Genomic DNA, 20,668 nt, shown 5'->3' with positions numbered 1-20,668 from the left:
TTTTAGGTCTATAATCGAGTGACCAGAGAGATTGAAGTGTTCTCCGACTGGTTTTTGAATGTTATAATTCTTGACGTCTGATTTGTGTCCATTTATTCTTTTACGTAGAGACTGTCCAGTTTGACCAATGTACATGGCAGAGGGGCGTTGCTGGCACATGATGGCATATATCACATTGGTAGATGTGCAGGTGAACGAGCCTCTGATAGTGTGGCTGATGTGATTAGGCCCTATGATGGTGTCCCCTGAATAGATATGTGGACACAGTTGGCAACGGGCTTTGTTGCAAGGAGAGGTTCCTGGGTTAGTGCTTCTGTTGTGTGGTGTGTGGTTGCTGGTGAGTATTCGCTTCAGGTTGGGGGGCTGTCTGTAGGCAAGGACTGGCTTGTCTCCCAAGATCTGTGAGAGTGATGTGTCATCCTTCAGGATAGGTTGTAGATCCTTGATGATGCGTTGGAGAGGTTTTAGTTGGGGGCTGAAGGTGATGGCTAGTGGCGTTCTATTATTTTCTTTGTTGGGCCTGTCCTGTAGGAGGTGACTTCTGGGTACTCTTCTGGCTCTGTCAATTTGTTTCTTCACTTCAGCAGGTGGGTATTGTAGTTGTAAGAATGCTTGATAGAGATCTTGTAGGGGTTTGTCTCTGTCTGAGGGGTTGGAGCAAATGCGGTTGTATCGTAGAGCTTGGCTGTAGACAATGGATCATGTGGTGTGGTCTGGGTGAAAGCTGGAGGCATGTAGGTAGGAACAGCGGTCAGTAGGTTTCCGGTATAGGGTGGTGTTTATGTGACCATCGCTTATTAGCACTGTAGTGCCCAGGAAGTGGATCTCTTGTGTGGACTGTCCAGGCTGAGGTTGACGGTGGGATGGAAATTGTTGAAATCATGGTGGAATTCCTCAAGGGCTTCTTTTCCATGGGTCCAGATGATGAAGATGTCATCAATGCAGCGCAAATAGAGTAGGGTCATTAGGGGACGAGAGCTGAGGAAGCGTTGTTCTAAGTCAGCCATAAAAATGTTGGCATACTGTGGAGCCATGCGGGTACCCATAGCAGTGCCGCTGATTTGAAGGTATACATTGTCCCCAAAAGTGAAATAGTTATGGGTGAGGATATTTTTGAACAATTAAAGCAACATAAATGTACACAAAACATACTCAAGGTATACTTTGTGGGATTTAACTTTAAGAATGATGCTTTTTTAGTACACACAGGTTGATGGGGTACTTGAATAGTAATATAAATAGGTGGGAAAGGGCATAGCTATCCTTTATATGAGCAAACCATTCTATTTATAAGGGCAATTATGCAGATAAAAATGTCACTTTTTTTCCCAAATTCTTTACAGATGAGTCCAAGTGAAAATTTGCTATACAAGTCAGTAAAGAAAGTCCTCAAACTTAGCTGAATCCATAAAGGATCACATCTGGTGTTTCAGTATGGATACATTTTATGAGTAAAATTAAAATAGTAGCTGTTTTTAATTATACAAAGTGTGTACGTTATTACTGAACAGAGGTATATATGCTTTCTTCAAGACCCATAAAACCACCTGCTGGGAATTAGACAGGTGCAATTTTTAATATGGTACTATAAAGAATACTTAATTTCTGATAAAACTGTACCCTGGTCATATAACAGTGGTGTGTGATACTAAATAGCCACTCTGCAGAATTCCAACCTTCGTTCCATGCTGCATCTCTGCAGAATCATAGCATTATCAGAATGGCATAGCTTATTATGCACATCGGAAGAAAACCATAGCTACATTCTGAAACTGAAAATATGAGTAAATATTTGAGACATCAGACAAAAGTGGTACGTCACATATGTAGTGCTAAACACAAGCAAAACACCACACGCCTGACAAAGGTATGCTGATATCATTTAGAGAGAGAAAGGCCATCCATAAACATAGAAGACCATGAAAGATGGGAAAAAACATGAAAGACTAGCACAAAATGATGGCATTATCAGTATCAGCACTATAAGCAGCATACCTACACGAAGACATCTGGGAAAGTACACAGGTACTTCACCTTTTCACCCTGATGGACTAGATTTAATTTTCATTAAATGGTTTGTGGAAAATAAGTGCTTGCATACCTGTATATAGCCATAAAGGGATATATTGGGTTTATTCTCAATTTTTTAAATTTTTGTGCCACCACAGGCAGGGATCTAACAGCAGTCTTTCCATTCACCACCCAATCTCATTTAAAGGTGAACACCAAGCAGGCTCTTCCTTCCATGAGCAGGGGTGCTGGAACTAGGAGTGCGGCATTATCCCCTGGCTTCAAGTGGCTTCCATCACATACAGAGTTAATAGTTTTCTTCAATGGCTTTCAGCACCCCCACTATAAAACTTGTTCCAATGCCACTGTCCATGAGGCATGATTTCCGGAGATTTAACTGAGGGGGGAAACCCTGCAGTTATTACCAGCCCCACAGATTCCACTGTGTTCTAACCTAGCCATCTTAAATTTTCCTGTGATGGTAAGAATCGCAAAATTAAAAAAAAAAAAAAAACTGACTGGCATACAAAATACAACATGTATATGTAACAGGTGGGCAACGAAGGACCACGGAGTGTGAAAGACAGCATGTATAACGTTGCTTGGGCTAACGAAGGAAAAGAAGAAGTCTTTTACTCACAACGAGGTACTATAGAAATCTCTCTCGTAAGTAAGGATCCCCGAACAGGAGAGTCATATTTTTATAAAAAGAAAAGGAGTACTTGTGGCACCTTAGAGACTAACAAATTTATACGAGCATAAGCTTTCGTGAGCTACAGCTCACTTCATCGGATGCATTCAGATGAAGTGAGTTGTAGCTCACGAAAGCGTATGCTCAAATAAACTGGTTAGTCTCTAAGGTGCCACAAGTACTCCTTTTCTTTTTGCGAATACAGACTAACACGGCTGCTACTCTGAAACCATATATTTTTATGTTCCACATGAAATTTTCAGTTTGACTTTATGCCTTTTGGATCTTGCACCTATGATAATGTATGTTTTACTGAAAATATCTTCTACTGTGCAGGAGTGGGAAGAAGCCTGCTCTCTTCTTTCTATGTAACCAATCAGTGCTGAAAATGGACCATGAGAAATCAGGTTCACTCGTTTGACAAATTATGGCTTAGAGGACAACATAGCAGGCTGCCATATGCCACTTGCATGGGACACTCAAGTATAGGCCTTCTTGGAGAAATCTATTACCTTTCTGAGCCACAGGGCAAGTGCAGTAAACTGTGACTTATCTACAAAAGGGTGAGGACACAGAGTAGGAAACAAGTAAATGAATGAAAACTCACAGGCCATATTTGAACAACCTAACTGGATAAGCTACTGCCTGGGGAACGGTAGGCCCCCTTAGATGGGCAGAATGAATATGGACGAGTCCATGATATGTTATCTATATATTCATTGTACTGCACCCAGCACAAAGGGGCCCTTGCCTCATGCACTTCCATAATACAAATGATAATAATTTTAATTATAATGCTCTGTCTGGGGAATTAAGTGATCAATACTTAATGATTAAACAAGCTGTAAATAAAAAATTGAGAATTGTATTACTGTTAGAAATTTGCAATGAATACATGATTGTTTAACTTGTCACTTGTCCATGACCATGCAGACAATGATGGAGCTGGAAAGAATACCCAGGACTCTGACGCCCAGCCATCTTATCTGAACATGACAGCAAAAATAAAAAATCTCCAACCAATCTAATGCGCCTATTGACCGTACAAAACTATACCCTCTCTCAAACTGTAAGTAGAGAAAAAAAAAAATCTTAAAATTTGGGCTGCCCCAGGAATAAAGGAAACTTCCAATCTGATACTATATATGAACAGCCTTTACTTAATAATTAGGTACAGATTTAATTTTAATAAAATTGAAGCTTGACAGAGTTTAGTTTGTCAATATCCAAAATGCTTTTCCTGTTCACAACTACTTAGCAGCAGTGGTAGAGACTGAGCTCTGAAAACAAACTGAAAGGTTTGTGTTTGCCTGGAGATGCGCAGAGTTGCTCTTTTCTCTGCACTTTAAACGGAGCTACGACATTAATTTATTTGGTTTGCATCATTAAGATAAAGTTTCAGATAGTCTCTCTTGAAAGGCTGTGAATTTATTTAATAAACCATTAACATTCAGAACAGCTTTAAGAATCATATGGTACTACAACAATTAAATATGAAATGATTCTTACAATACTTAATATGTGAACTCAATGAACTGTTTTAAGAGGAGCCATGAATGCGCCTAAGTTAGGGTTCTTTCCGTTAGAAACAATGTCATAGTACATCAATTTGAGAATAAAACCACTACTCAAATATAACTTAGCAAAGGCAAAAGAAGAAGAAGTAATTCCCAATAGCATCTGGAACTACTGAGACCATTTGCTTTTCAGAGTAGGATAATAATTTGCTTACCTGGAACATCAATTAATCTCTTATAGACATTCAAGAAGGCTGCCTCTGCTTCTTTGCTTCTTTTACCTAATGCATCAATCTAAAAAGGGTGAGGGAAAAGAAAGCCTTAGACTTGTTCAAGAAAAACAAAGACACATGCACAGCAATGGCACCATATACATAAATGAATAAATGTATCAACAGTATCAATTTAGTTCAAATGTAAAATGGGAACCTGAGTTCTCGATGTACATATTGGGAAGTACTAGGGGGAATCAGCTGTAAAATATGATTTTTTCTATGTGTTTGTACTAAATATACTAAAACACCAATTCTAACACAACAGTAAACATCCATATTTTATGCCCAATACCATCTATTTTAGTTCTTTGGCATACAATATATATATTAAAATGTATTTGGGACACAGGTTTTCCATGAATAATTTAATTTGTTTGCCACTAACTGAAGCCTAGCTATACTACAGCATCATACACAGGCAAGGTTTGTCTCTCTGCTGGTCCCATTCCACCTTTTTCGGCAACATGCGCAGAGCTTTGTATTTCTATCAGGTCTCCTGGCAAGTCATGAGACATTTTTCCTGGAACACTGCTATACCAAAGACTAAGCAGTCATGGATCTCCCACATACAAAGGAGTTCTCCTGTAAAGATCAGACATATTTCCATTTAAATTCTGAATATCCTTCCTTTTGTGACCTTAAATTACACCAGGAACTCCTCCTGAAGATAAGAGGAGCTGTGCATCCACCTGTGAGGGCAAAATTTACCCAATACTGTTTACTACAGTTTTTCAGTGATTTCATTCCCAAAATAAAGGGAAGGGTAACAACTCTGAGAATGCACTAAACATTCCTTGGGTGAAGAATATGATTTTTTTAAAGTTCCTAGTGCATTGGATTAGATAACAAAACATTTATAATTATTAAAGGTTGACCAATCACCTTTTTTATACACTCCAGTGCAGAAGGAGACAATGAGGGAAAACAGGAAAGTCTTTGGCAAAGTTTTCTAATAGTACACTAAGGTCTCAGTTAGTACTCGAAGGATGGATATTATAGTACCCATATTTTTAATAAAACACAAGGAAGAATCTGGATATCTAAGGCTCATTTCAACTAGAGAGAAACAATTGATAAGGGATAACACTATGAAACATTTGAAAGATGTGTACGTCAACATGAACTACAAAAAGGAAGGTCCTGTCTAAAAAATGTCCTTGAATTCTTTAACCACGTTACTGATTTGGTGATAAGGCTGAAACAATGGAGAGAGTTTACTGTATCCATGTTTCAGGAAAGTATCTGATACTCTACTACATGAGAGTTTGACTTGCAGAATAAGAAAGTATCCTACGAGCAACCTATTGAAATGGATTCTAAACTGGCTTTGGCACAGGAAACACAGGGTGCCAGTGAAAGGAAACAGCTCAGGGAGGAGAGAGATAAGGAAGGGGGTGCTGCAGGGTCAGACCTGGTGCCACATCTGTTTACTTTATATGAAAATGACTTTGTAAAGGGAAGGATTTTGAAAAAGCCTAGAACTATAGATGGATAACATAATGGAGGGAATAACATAATGGAAGGAATTAGACATTGTGCACAGGAACAGAGCATACAAATGCCAAATGACTTGTATAAATTAGTCTTATGGACTAATAACTGACTTGTAGAGATTATAAAGACGTTAAGGCAACAAAACTAGGAGACACGGACAATTGTAAAAACTACTGAACAGCACAATACAGTATATAAACCAAGAAAAGACTTGGGGGGAGGGGTCCAGGAGGAAAATAAGGACACTAAAAGCATCTGCACAATGCTTTGCAGCAGTAACACAATCTTGGGATACACAGAGAAAGGTTGTAGAGAGAGAAGTTATTTTGACACAATTCAAGGTTGCATGTAGAAAAATGAGCCAAATTCTGATCTCACTTGCACCCAGGAAAATATGGAGTAACTCAATTGACTTCAGTGGAGTTGCACCTAATTTACACAGATGTAATGGATGTCGGAACCTAGACTACTTTGTGCGATTCCTGTTAGCTTAGAAAAATCAAGGATATTGGTGAAATTGAAAGCAAGCAGCAGAGGGCAAAATGATTGCAGATTTGGGGAGCAGATATACATTCTGAACAAAGATTGGCTATGTCTGGCTTTTACAGTTTACCAAAAAAGGTTATGGAAAAACAGTGGAATCTCACAGGGCATGAGACACACTGGAAAGCAAGGAATAGATGGTTGTGAATAAGTTGTTTATTAATTCAAACACAAGAAACCACAAATGGGATGATGTTCATGAGGGAATGAGCACATAAGTATTTCAGTAAGAACATCTTTCAGATAAAGAATATCTGGAAACTGGAATTTGGAACAAATTGCCAAAGCCTGAAAAACGTAAGATGGTATAAATCAATGCTTGAGAGAACTAAACAATATTTTTGAAGTAGAGAGAATAGATACGGGAGCTACTAGCTAGCTTTCTGAGGTTCAGATGAAGAGGTATATCCTGGATATATAAATGAAAGCTCTGAAAGGACATATGTACCATATGTTGTACTTCTGGATCTCATTGTTCCTATACACACTTTTATCTCCATTTACAACCTTTCTACATCATACAGATCTAAAGTATAACTATTAAACCCTATTAACATTAGAGAACTGATAATATACTTATGGGGGGGGGAATCATTCACCCTTTCTATCAAAGTAACAGCATTCCAGCTGATTGAGACACCTTTTCTATGAAACACTTGAACGGATTTATTTTCATATCAAAAGTTTTTCTTTTCTAAAAAATGACATATACTTATTTTCTGTTTAAACAATATAAAGTGTATCATTGAGTTACCAACACCTGGTTATAAACTGATTAATATTAAGTATAAAATAGCAAAGTTCAAAGGACATACACCAAGTGGATCAAAGATGGCAAGCAGTTTTGTAATTGACAGTAATGCTCTTGACTCTTTCAAGTCCTAAATCCAGAACTGAGATTGCAAATAGTTAGACTAAGGCACCAGAATTTCCATTCACCTTGTTTCATTTTAGGACTGTTTGGACAGTTTGAGAAATTATCAGTCTGTCTGATTGTGTTTACTGTGAGCACCTCAGCACATTTTATAACCAACACACAAACACAAAACTAGAATAAAGCACATTTGTTTTAACCTGGATTAAAAAATACGTAGGGACACTACTTCTGAATATACAGAGATAGGAAGTGTAAACTAGATAATACTTAGTCCTGCCATGAGTGCAGGGGATTGGACTAGATTACCTCTCGAGGTCCCTTCCAATCCTACAATTCTACGTAATAGGGAAAGACAAAGCACCAAAACATATGGTAATTTCAATGACACACAGAAGCAGAGTACAAAAAAGGACCAGAGACATAGGAAAAACAAAGCCCTAAAGTAACATGGAAATAAATATACTTGTACAGTTCACACAACACATTTAAAGACAAGGTGGTGTTGCCTCGGGAGTCAATGACGACCAGTTGGGACTGGAGTAAGTTAGAACAGTGTTAGCTATGTCATAAAAAAAACTCTGGCTGTGGAATTTTGTAAGCTCTGAAAAGTTTAGGGAGCCATGTGAAATTACACTAGCCAACTTCTGAGATCAGCTCAGCTGTGAACCTTAACTTATCTAAACCAAGCACATTAAGTCTTTTCTCACTAGAAAGAAACAACAGTGACCCCTATACTCCCCACCCCCATAAGCATATGTTCACTTTTAAGTTTTGGCATACTATTTGTCTTGATAATACCACTGGAGCTATATTGAGATAACAGAAATAAGACACTACTAGTGTGCTAGCAATCCTCCCTCCTTAGCATACTGTTCATCTTTAAAATACCAATGGAGCTATATGGAGATAACAGAAATAAGAAACTAGTGAGCAATCCTCCTCCTGTCCACCTTATTTTCCAAGGTCAAGCTCTTTCATGAGTTGTTGAATAGAGCTCAAACGTCAGCCCACAGACAGAAGAAATCATTTCCATAATTATCTGTTTACTAGACCACTGACAGGTTTCAGAGTAGCAGCAGTGTTAGTCTGTATCTGCAAAAAGAAAAAGGAGTACTTGTGGCACCTTAGAGACTAACAAATGTATTTGAGCATAAGCTTTTGTGAGCTACAGCTCACTTCATCGGATGCATGAGAGACCAATGAGACTCCTTAATCTGTTCCCAATCCTCAATCGCCAGTGTGACGGCTGAATTACTGGCATACCACCATACTAGCTTGGACAGCCTAATTTAAATACACTCGGTCAGATACTGATCTCTGTTACATCTGGGTAACACCAATGAAATCACTCAACTTACCTCTGGATTTACCCACATGTAACAAAGATCAGAAACTGGCCACGAGTTTAGTGAGCACTGTCCAAGACTAGGAAGATTAAATACAAATTTACATTAGAACTAACTCCCACTACCTGAGTTACAGCTGACCCATGTCTAGTTAAATTCAAACAGAGATAGGTAAAACCCATCACTTTGATTTGTAATCCTTAACTCTTTATGCTTTGAGGAAGTTCAATACTAATTGAAAGTCTGAGACTGTACTGCTCCACAAATCCCCTAGATTCAGTGTTCTGATCTGAAAGGAGTGGACTGCACAGGAGAACAGGCTGTAAGGAAATAAATAGGTTTCAGAGTAACAGCCGTGTTAGTCTGTATTCGCAAAAAGAAAAGGAGTACTTGTGGCACCTTAGACTAACCAATTTATTTGAGCATAAGCTTTCGTGAGCTACAGCTCACTTCATCGGATGCATCCTGTGGAGCATCCACAGGATGCATCCGATGAAGTGAGCTGTAGCTCACGAAAGCTTATGCTCAAATAAATTGCTTAGTCTCTAAGGTGCCACAAGTACTCCTTTTCTTTTTAGGAAATAAATACTTTCTCATACAGTACAGTCACAGACCGAACATTGCACTGCTGCATTTTAGAATTTAAAGGTACAGCACAGAGAACGCTTTTAGTGGGGAAGTTGGGATTTCCAGCTGCCAATGCATCTTTCACTGACACTTAACAAGAGCTGTGGTTGTGATGACATGATCAATGGGTAAAAACTCTGGATGCAGAATGAGAAAGAGGCACATGGCAATGATACCCATGGAGGAGCTAAAGGATCTGAGACTTTTCAACATGGATCACAGTTAGATCACTACGTATATATTTTTTTGCAATTCAATATTCCAAATATAGCTCATCAGGGAAGGGATCATATTGTCGTCTGTGCCTTGTATTTCAATGACCATGTCAGTGCTTTAATAATTATAGTAATATTAGCAGTACATAAAATATGTCAGACATGCATAACCTGTGTGGAGATTTAATAGGGATTTTCTAGTCCTGATCCCTTTACATTTCACCACTGGATGTACATTTGCGATATTCATCCTCACAAACCCTCCAATACTCTCCAAGGAATAAATATCCTTTTATTATACTGTACCCAACCTGCAACTAATTTACCATCTTAAAATAAATGACTCGTATATCCAATTAACTTTTCAAAGACTAATTACAGAAATAAGTTAACTATTTGAGCTTTACATTTAATAGATTCCTGGCAAATATAGATCATCACGTGATTAAGGTTGCATACAACTCAACAAAAGCAAATCCCTTTATTGGTCCCATTTTTCCTGTTGCAGAGGTCTCTATATACAGGATAACCTGGGTACAACCGACTGAGTTAAGGGGGTGCATGCATGCATGCATGCACACGCGCGCGCACACACACACACACAGACTCAACTAGGAATTTCTTTACTCTTTTTATTTTGCAAAACAAAATTAGCTCTTTTTAATGTAGTTTGAATTTAATTTCTTTGGAGTTTGGAAGTGCCATTAAGAATAGTAAAAGATGGTCACCATGCTTTTCACTTGTTAAACCATACCATAATTCTTGAAGAAACCACCCGGAAATCAAACAGTGGTGCCAGTAAGTATTATTAACACTAAACAATGATGCAATTCATTCTTTGGAGCAATTTCAAAAGAGCGAGTCCTGTTTTTCATCTAAAGCATTAGCATGTCAGTTTCAAAGGAGATACATCCTAACAGCTATGCAATACACAGTGCATGCTAGAGACCACTTACTGTACAGGTACAGTATCTTTTCTAAGATTAAAAACTTGCCTTTTTTAATGCTAACAGTGATATCTACATCATGAACCGATGGGCTGAGAAATTTTTTTTTTTTTTTTTTAGATTAGAAACTCAGGTGACAGAGCACAAAGCAAAAAAACTGTTTTGTTTGATTTTTTGCATAAATTAAATCCATTTAAAAAGGATTTTAATGACATTTAAGAAAAAGCTTGTGTATCTGCTTGCAGCATACAGTATATTTTTAGCTGAGCGATAGATAGATAGAAAAAAACAAAAATGGGGGTTTATCATGCAAACAATGGAAGCCTGTGAAAACAGTTGCTCTAATGTAGTGCACAGGTATGCCACCTTCTGAGTAATACAGTCCTAGGGACATGTACACCAGTTACATTTACCCACACATTATGCCAGATAGCTTTTGATCAAACTGTAAAGACAACAGGAGCAGATTAAAGATAAGATTAGATAAAACAGATTAGCGATTATTTTTGAAAACTCATGGAAGATGGGAGAGATTCCAGAGGACTGGAAGAGGGCAAATATAGTGCCAATCTATAAAAAGGGGCATAAGGACAACCCAGGGAATTACAGACCGGTCATCTTAACTTTAGTACCCAGAAAGATAATGGAGCGAATCAATCAATCTGCAAGCACATAGAAGATAATAAGGTGATGAGTAACAGTCAGCATGGATTTGTCAAGAACAAATCATGTCAAACCAACATAGTAGCTTTCTTTGACAGGGTAACAAGCCTTGTGGATGGGGGGGGGGGGGGAGTGGTAGATGTGGTATATCTTGACTTTATTAAGGCTTTTGATACTGTCTTGCATGATCTTCTCATAAACAAACTAGGGAAATACAGCCTAGATGGAGCTACTATAAGGTGGGTGCAAAACTGGTTGGAAAACCATTCCCAGAGAGTAATCATCAGTGGTTCACAGTCAAGCCGGAAGACCATATCGAGTGGGGTCCCACAGGTATCGGTCCTGGGTCCGATTCTGTTCAATATCTTCATCTATGATTTAGATAATTGTATAGAGCGTACACTTATAAAGTTTGCGGACGATACCAAGTTGGGAGGGATTGCAAGCACTTTGGAGAACAGGATTAAAATTCAAAATGATCTGGACAAACTGGAGAAAAATGGGGACAAATTGGAGAAAGTCCAATGGAGAGCAACAAAAATGATTAAAGGGCTAGAAAACATGACCTTTGAGGAAAGACTGAAAAAACTGAGTTTGTTTAGTTTGGAGAAGAGAAGACGGAGGGGGGACAGAGTAGCAGTTTTCAAGTACATAAAAGGTTTTTACAAGGAGGAGGACAAAAAATGTTGTTAACCTCTAAGAACAGGACAAGAAGCAATGGGCTTAAATTGCAGCAAGGTAGGTTTAGGCTGGACATCAGGAAAAGCTTTCTAACTGTCAGGGTAGTTATGCACTCGAACAAATTTCCTAGGGACACTGTGCCATTTCCCTTATTGGAGGTTTTTAAGATTACACAAACACCTGTCAGGAATGGTCTAGTTATTACCTAGTTCTGCCTTGAGTGCAGGGGACAGGACTAGATGACCTACTGACCCTTCTAGTCCTAGACTTGTATGACACTATAAATGGGACTCAGATCCTCCGAAGTTCCAGATCTTCTGTCCCCAAGGCAGCCTAAGGCTATGTCTACAGTATAGCCGGGATCGACACTGAAATCGATCCACCAGTGGTCGATTTAGAGGGTCTAGTGAAGACCCACCAAATCGACAGCAGATTGCTCTTCAGTCAACCCCAGTACTCTACCCCCGACGAGTAAGGTAAGTCGATGGGAGAGTTTCTCCTGCAATCCCATGGTGCAGAGCAATAAACTTTGCAATCAGCGCAGTGACCTAGCACCTGTGTCACTATGCCTTTTTGCATGGGTGTGGAAGACCCAAATGGCACGCGTTGGAAAGTGGAGTCTAGACATGGCCATGGCAATGATGCCAAAACCTCATCCATGCAATAGAAATTAGGGAGCAGAGTAGCCATTTTCTTGAATTTCTGTGCTATGCAGCTCCATACAACTTCCCAGTATGACAAGTAGCACCATGCTAAGCTGAGTGGTTCTCTAACCTGTCCTTCAACCTCCCACCCCAGCCTCTAATCAGCAGTAACCCTTTAACTACACCTGTTTGAAATATGTACAGTTAAAGCAGTACAACCCTTACTGTGGATGCAGTAGTTATAGTTACATAAAGATGCATTTCCCCCATAAACGTAGGGGAAAATATACCCCCCACACACTGAAACAGTTAAACTGAACAAGAGAAAGAAGTTCTACTATAGTGAAGGTTGAGAGTTGCTTACTGTTTAACAGACTATTCCTAAATGCTCTAAAATCCACATGCTGACTCAGATTGTTTTTAAATTTGCTATGCCCAACAGGTGCAGAGTAGGGATAGAGGTCCAAATCTGGGGTCATTTGAATAAGGGGTTCCTGAGATACAGCACTTTTTTTTTTTTTTTTTTTTAAAGAGTGTGTTAATAAAATCTACTTTTTCCCCCCTAGCTTTTTTTGTGCACATCTGGGGCTTAAACTATGGTTCTAATCCTCCCCAAAAGGATCACAGTTGTTTGGGATTTATCTCAGCTAGCGCATGGCACCCACTGCACCTGTGGGCTGATTATGTTGAAGAAATTATTCAGGGCTAAGTTAGGAACTCTGAGCGGGGTTTCTGTAGCTTCAGCCAAAGGGTACATCTACACTGCAACTGGGACTGCATGCGTAGGCATAATCTGAGTTAACTCACAGTGGCACAGGTGGCAGCATGGGCTAGCTGTAGGACTGCGTACACAGGGTTCCAGGTGGGACTGTACGGTGGCAGCTAACTCACACCACTACTGCTATACTGCTAGTTTGAGCGAGTTAACTAACTCAGGTATGCCTGCACATGCCGCAAATGCGCCTTCTAAGTGCTGTGTAAACACACCCAGAGAAAATGAAATGCACATGTACAGCAAAACTAAAGGCTTTTAAAGAGCCAAAGTGTTTCCAGGCACTCTGCTGTCACAGGGCTTGTCTACACTTGAAACGCTGCAGAGCTACAGTTGCATCGCTGTAGTGCTTCAATGTAGACACTGAATACAGCAACAGGAGGTGTTCTTCCACTGGCATAGTTAATCCACCTCCCCAAGAGGTGGTAGCTAGGTCGATGGAAGAATTCTTCCGTCTACATCAGGGGTTAGGTCAGCTGAACTCCAGCACTCAGGCGTGTGGATTTTTCACATCCCCGTGTGACGTAGCTGGGTCAACTTAACTTTTGAGTGCAGATCTGGCTATAGTAACTGGGTGGCCCAATGACACATGCTGTGGTCACTGCACCAGAGCCAGTGCTTAACTTATGCCGGCACTTCCCAGGGCTGAGCCCCAGCACCTCTAGGCTTGGCACCTCCTGCCTCAAGCTGGTACATACACTACTCAGAGCCCCAGCACCTTCCCATGATCCTCGAAGGGTAACAGGGGCACTGCGTGGCAAAAAAGGGGAGTGGAGCTAAGGTCCATGTGAGGGGGCCTGGAACAGCAAAAGGTATGAACAACGGGTGATGGAATGAATGTTGGAGCAGTGCTAGAGCCATGAAGGGAAGATGGGGATGAAAAGGAGGGGGTCCGATGTGCAATAGGGAATGTCAGGGGGCTTCAGCTCTGTCACCCAAAACCCGCCACATCATTCACTCCATGTTTGTCTCGCACTTCAAAAAACACCCTCAATGACTCCACATCACGCCCTGCATTGTACCTGCATTCCCTCCCCAGCTCCTCAACCTGCAGGTCCCATTCCAACAACTGCCTCTTCATGGGGAGGAGGGAGATGACAAGATGCTGTAGAGGCAGTGAAGGGACTAACGTGCAGCTAGTGCATTCTGTGGTTGAAGTAATCGTTGCCAAAGAGCCCGAGGCAGAGAGTTGGCCTTTGGTACATGTGGATGCTGAGATATTTAAAAAAAAAAAACCCACAAGGAAATTAAAACACACTCAGCTACACTCAAACTTCTGAAAATAGGAAATCCAAGAAGTTAAGGAATACGCCACCCCTGCACCACCACCTTACCTTGAGCAAAACCTGACATGCCAACACACACACTTACTAAAATTCTACAGATGCTACAGAACACCCAGGGAACAGGGTATATGAGCATTGCACAACAAAGCCTAACATCTTGTCTTTGTTATAGCAAGGCTCAGGTTGAGGTCAGGCATCGCAAAAAGGAGTTACCTACCCCTGGCCTACACTCCAACTCTGAGCTAGTCCATTCAAATCAACTTAGAATTCAGTGTTCAGAGGGGCACCAAGCACCACCAGGCAATCTCAACTCTCAGGGCTTGTCTACACCACGTAGCTTTTAGCAACAAGGCTGTGTCGACACATCCTTGTCGCTAAAATTCAGCGTGTGTAAACGCTCTTTGTCAGCACTTCTGCCGACAAAAAACCTCCAGCCAGGCGAGTGGCATTAGCTTTGTCGGCAGGAGAGCGTTCACACTGCCACTTGTGTCAGCAAAACTTGTGTCTTTCACCGGGGGCGGGGACACGACTACTTTAAGTACCTGTGAAAGACAAAAGTTTGTCTACAACTTTGCAGTGTAGACATACCCTTAATAAAGCTTTGGGACATTTAACCTGTACAAAAACTGTATATACCTGCAAACTAAGGACTAGTCTACAAACAGAAATGATGCCTTTGAAAGGTGCAAATTGCCCAATTCTTCTTTATAGAGGTGTTAATTCTAAAGTCTGGTGACAACGTAATGTCAGTGTTAACTATTTCACCACTAACCATTTAAACAGAAACTTTCAGCTAGTCTGGGATGGGGGTGGGATATAGAAGGGAAGTTATAGAAGAGAGTGGTGTTATGGACAGCTCTTGAGAAGAGTGCCAATATTTTTGTTCCCTGTCTGAGCCCAGGGCAGGAAGATGGATGAGATGCCTTCTCCAGCTCTACTTTCTAACACAGATATACTTAAAAATGGAAACACACATGGGAAGGGAATATTTATATATAAAATGAAAATATGCCTTAAGGTACTGCCCCAAATTGGCAGCAGCATGGAGTCTGACCACCACCAGTAGGCGCTCTTAGAGGCACTGCGTTGGGCCAGATTCTCCCACTGCAGGATACGAGTAACTTCCATTGATTTCAGTGGGACTTGCTCATAACTTGCAAGGGGGGAAAGTCCCATTGTAATTTGGGATGGAACAGAATGCCAGTGGCATGTGTAGGGGGTAAAACAGACATGGGGAAGCTAGTCACACCCTTCCCTTGTGTGCTAGTGTTGAACATAATCTGACCTGTACAAACTATGAATGACTCTGCTAAAGTTAATTGTTTTGAATATAATATTTCTCTTCTCTCAAAGGCATATTCTCTATCCGCTCCATGTGTATAACCCTTATTGATGTTAATGGATGTCCTGCATTCTCATCAAGAAGAGAGCATACCCCTTTCCAGATGTCTAAATATGTTTAAATCCCCTTCCTGAGGGAAGACTTTGCCTAAATTGCAACAAGCCTATCCAAAATTGATCATTTACACATTTGTACAAACCAAAGAAACAAAACCTAACCGCACCATTGTTGTTCCAAGCTGCTCAGTGTGTTTTCTTTCGCAGTTTAGGATCATAACACAAGATTAAAACAAAGTGTGTGAAACCTTTTTCTGTGTTCATGTTAAAGAAAGAAAAACTCCACTGACAGCTGCTGAGAGAATGTTAAAGATAACAATTATGTAGTGGAAATATTAGATTTGCTCCACATTGTCTGTTACATACAATTGTTTAATAGGACTTTTATTGAAAAGCTGCAAAGCTTTGGGCCTAAATCAATGAGATGAAAGCTCTGAATTTTGATGTATGCTGTTGACTTCCACAACACAGAGCAATTTGTAATAGCTTTGCCTCGCTGTTGTTTTCAAAGCTCCTGCTACATCACAAGCATTTATTTCTGACCACAAAATTACATTTATTCAACAGAAAGCAGCTCAGGGTCTTTAAGAGGTTAACTTCTGGAGTGGTTGGCTGCTCTCCAGCCTCTGTACTAGCATCAGTGCTAATGCAACAGCACACAACAGCACCCAGGCTAGCCATGATTAATAGACTGCTGAATACGCTGCTTTCCACATACACACACTTTTCATTCCCCTGCTTCCATAGATCATGGACTTATCCTCAAAATATCTGACTGAAATTGAATTTGGCTTCTCTCTAAACCATTCATTTCCTATGTTATGCAAGGTTATATCCTTTTCTGCATGAGCAGAACCAAACCAGCTGCAGCTTTTGAGAAGAAAATGTGTTTTCAATTATGAAGTTGGCCTGAATATTGAACCATAGTTCTACTGCTATTTTAATTGAGCCATCATGGAGTGAACTTACAGGAAAAATCATATCAATCAGGTTTGTAAATTTAACAAAAAGAAATTTAAACAGAAAAGATTGATATTAGCCAAGGAATATTCCTATAAAATGTCTGCATATAGACAATTACTAAATTACTCTACTGACCAAATCAATAGCTTAAAGAGCAATTCAGCTAAGTACTGAGCCAGCGTGCTCTCATCAGAATGGTAATACACCTAAAACTACTTGTCTTGAAAGAAGAAAACTAGATATGGCAGTCACAGAAGATCACAGTCTACTCTTTCAGAATATTTGCCTGAAAGGATGCTCCAAATTAGGGATTACTGTGTTTCTGTTGGATAGTCCTGCTATGCCACATGAAAAGAATGGTAATAACCCCAGGAAATCCTTTCTGAGCCTTAATATCTACTTGATGACATCACAAATATGGATTCAGACATTAAATTTCCACAAAGCAAATTTATTTCTATAACAGAAAGCATAGCCTAAGAATATAAAGCTTTATATTTAGGATTTCATGTGCAAGTGTTTATCTGCTTATATAAACGTGATAACCCATTGCAACCTACTAGGTATTATGTGCAGAGAATGTTTATTCAGATGATAACTAGAGAGTGTTTCCTTTCTAAGTTGGAAAACGAATTACAATCGGATAATAAAATACTCTGGCCATTATTCATTCATTCTGGCTTTTATTTAGCCCAGGATACAGTGATTGAAGAGTTAACTGGAAGCACCCTTAACTTATTTAATGTAAACAAAGAAAAAAATGATTTAAAAAAGAGTTAAGGTTGAAAGTGGAGTTCAGTTGAGTCCAGATAACACACCTACAAAATTACATTCTTTATAAAATTCTGTACTTTCTAAAAACATTAATGGGCCCCACTGTTCTGTAATTCTTCATCCCTCCCTCTCACACCACCTCATTTACATCATCTCACAAGCTTAAGTGTCCCCCCATAAAATTTCCAAAAACATACAAAAGTCAAATATCTAACTTACCAGTTTTGAAGCACAAAGCTTTTTGTGGATTTTAAAAGGAGGGCTTATAAGAGAAATCCAAATGCAATCATCATAAAAACAATAATATACTTCAAGTAGACTGTCCATTCCCAAATAAGTCAGGAAGTGTAAAACTGTTTTGTAATATTTTTGCATTTTAGTTTGATAAACTGCTTTTTCATCCATGTTACTATATTTGTAACATTACTGTTGTGATAATCTTGGGACTCATCTTCTATGCTAGGCTCACAGAACAAACGTGTGATAAAATCACCACAATACTATGCATTTCAGAACCTTAAGAATTTCATTTTTTCCTTTAGCTAGTGATCCCCAAATGCACCCTGCTTTAATAGGTTTTCTTACAATATTTATTTTAAGTGCATTTTAAAATCTGCAGTATCCTAAATTCTATTTCAGAAGGCTTTTACATTAAATGTTACCATGAAGAATCTGCAGATGAAAACAGCTCTTTCCAGCAACTAATGGAAATTGTTTGTTACCAAATATCCAGTTTCCATCTGCAGTTTCTCCTGATTGAGATAAACATCCATAGAATACAAAACATTCTGGCTGTGTCTTTTTTATTTATAAATATGCATCCATATTATGCAGGGAAATACAAAGAAAACAATTTGAGAGATCAAACTAAAAGCAAAAAATCTACTACTGAAGGAAACCAATGAATATGTTTAAAGAAATTACCTAACAGCAAGTATATGTGCTGAATGCTCCACACATCATCCATAGGGAGGACCGTGAGAACATAAGTCATTTTAAGTTTACCGTCTCCTCCAAGCCATGTCTGGTCCACTGATGTCACATGCTCCCACACTCCAGGATATCTCCCAGCATGAACTATGCTCATGATGTCACAGCCACCATGGAGCCCAACTGGAGCAGAGAGCCATCCTACAGCAGACCTGTAAATGCTTGTTTCCCCTTCTATGGCAGAAGTTTGCTAAACATTTAATACTATACTTTTACATGCCAAAGGACAGTCAATGGGTACTTCCAACAGTATAAGAATATTTTAAAACCCTGCAAAACCATTCTGTATCTAAAAGGGGAAAATTATATTTACCTGACCCCTAAAAGGGAGTTCCAGAAGGACTGCATAGTGATTGTAAAATTACAAGTATGATGCATGCTGCAATATCTCTGGGAGTGGGGTGAGGTGCAGCAACTTCAGAGGACTTGAAATGGAGGAAAGCTTATGCCTTGAATGCCTTTTACTTGGGCTCTGTAGAGCATTCAGCACATAAGCTTGTAATAAGCTATTCAATAAGACTAACACTTGCAAACCAACTGTAGATAGTTGAATTATGACTTGACAGAAACCAGGCTAATGTTTTTTTATTTACTGAAATAATTTCATATTAAGGCTGATACACTGTTTTCTAAGAAACACCATGGTTGAGAGTCATCCATTCTATGTTTATATATAGTTGACATGATGAGGGTAGTTATGCTGGAAATAAAAGGCGTTTCTAAGGCCTGTCTTAGAGAGATTCACACCACTGTGGACTACATAGATGCAGTTACAACAGTGCCAGCCCTAATGCAGACATGCTGCACTAATGTCAAATAAGGTTTATACTAGCATGTCTTACTCTGGTAATTTACCAGAGCAAGTTAAACCAGTACAATCTGTGATTTACATCAGTGCAGCAAGTCTACAGCAGAGGTTTGCTTTGCTGCAACATTGATATATTTATATAAGTGCAAATTTCTCTAAAATAGACAGGACATGTCGGGAGAATCTTCTTTAAATGTAGCAGCATCAGGGTTTATGACACATACTTGAGCATGCAGCATTCCATTCATTAGAGAAAAGTAGTACACATACGTAGACTTCTGTCAATATAACAAGATGGAAACCAAAGTGAAAGAGCTTTATAGAGCATTACAGGTCATATAAAGCAATTTTAGTGTGCAAGTTCCCATTGTCAAACTGACTTACACGGGTCATTTTTTCTCTCACGTGTTGCTATTATATAAGGAACTTCATCTGATAAATTTTTATAATTGTGCTTGGGAAATTAAGTAGTTAAAAAAACATACTGCTTCCAAGCAAAGAAATTACTGCTTGTTTGAGGTACATATTCAGCAGAACGTGCAAGGAATCAGAAATATAACCCTCATCAAAAATTGTATGAGTGTGCACTTAATTTTCTATGCAGATTGCTGAAAATATACTCCTAAATTTCTCCGTGCTCTGATGGGAACTTCAACAGTAAAATAATCATCTTGCAGTTTATTACACATTTAGCAAGTGTAACCCATGCCTGCTGCGTGTGGTACCCTGTCCCCCTTTAGTGCCACCTAGACCACCTAGATCAAGGGTGGACAACCTGTGGCTCCGGAGCCACATGCGGCTCTTCAGAAGTTCACTGCTCACTGCTCAACCCCTGGCACTGCCACAGGCCCTGCCCCCACTCCACCCCTTCCCACCCCCTTCTCTGAGCCTGCCCTGCCCTCGCTCCTCTTCTCCCCCACCCCACCCCATGCCTCCTGCATGCCACGAAACAGCTGATCAGGAAGTGCAGGGAGGGAGGGAGTGGGAGACACTGATTGGCGGGGCTGCCGGTGGGCAGGAGGCACTGGGAGCGGGGGGGAAGCTGGTGGGGGGCTGTTGACATATTACTGTGGCTTTGGCAATGTACATTGGTAAATTCTGGCTCCTTCTCAGGCTCAGGCTGGCCACCCTGACCTAGATGTTAATG

The 20,668-nt window shown here is 39.8% G+C and overlaps 1 protein-coding gene across 4 annotated transcripts in view; it reads right to left on the bottom strand.

Annotated features, from left to right (window-relative positions):
* Positions 1-20,668, bottom strand: part of CUX1 (cut like homeobox 1) — a 399,694-nt gene that overhangs the window by 215,798 nt on the left and 163,228 nt on the right. For all 4 annotated transcript variants that reach the window (XM_074975052.1, XM_074975049.1, XM_074975051.1 and 1 more), the window contains exon 4: positions 4,434-4,512. In XM_074975052.1, coding sequence (XP_074831153.1) covers positions 4,434-4,512 — 79 coding nt within the window. The remainder of the gene's footprint in view (positions 1-4,433; positions 4,513-20,668) is intronic.

Source organism: Natator depressus, chromosome 17 (genome assembly GCF_965152275.1).
Source record: "Natator depressus isolate rNatDep1 chromosome 17, rNatDep2.hap1, whole genome shotgun sequence".
Classification (NCBI taxonomy): domain Eukaryota; kingdom Metazoa; phylum Chordata; order Testudines; family Cheloniidae; genus Natator; species Natator depressus.
This window is presented reverse-complemented; position numbering and strand designations above follow the sequence as displayed.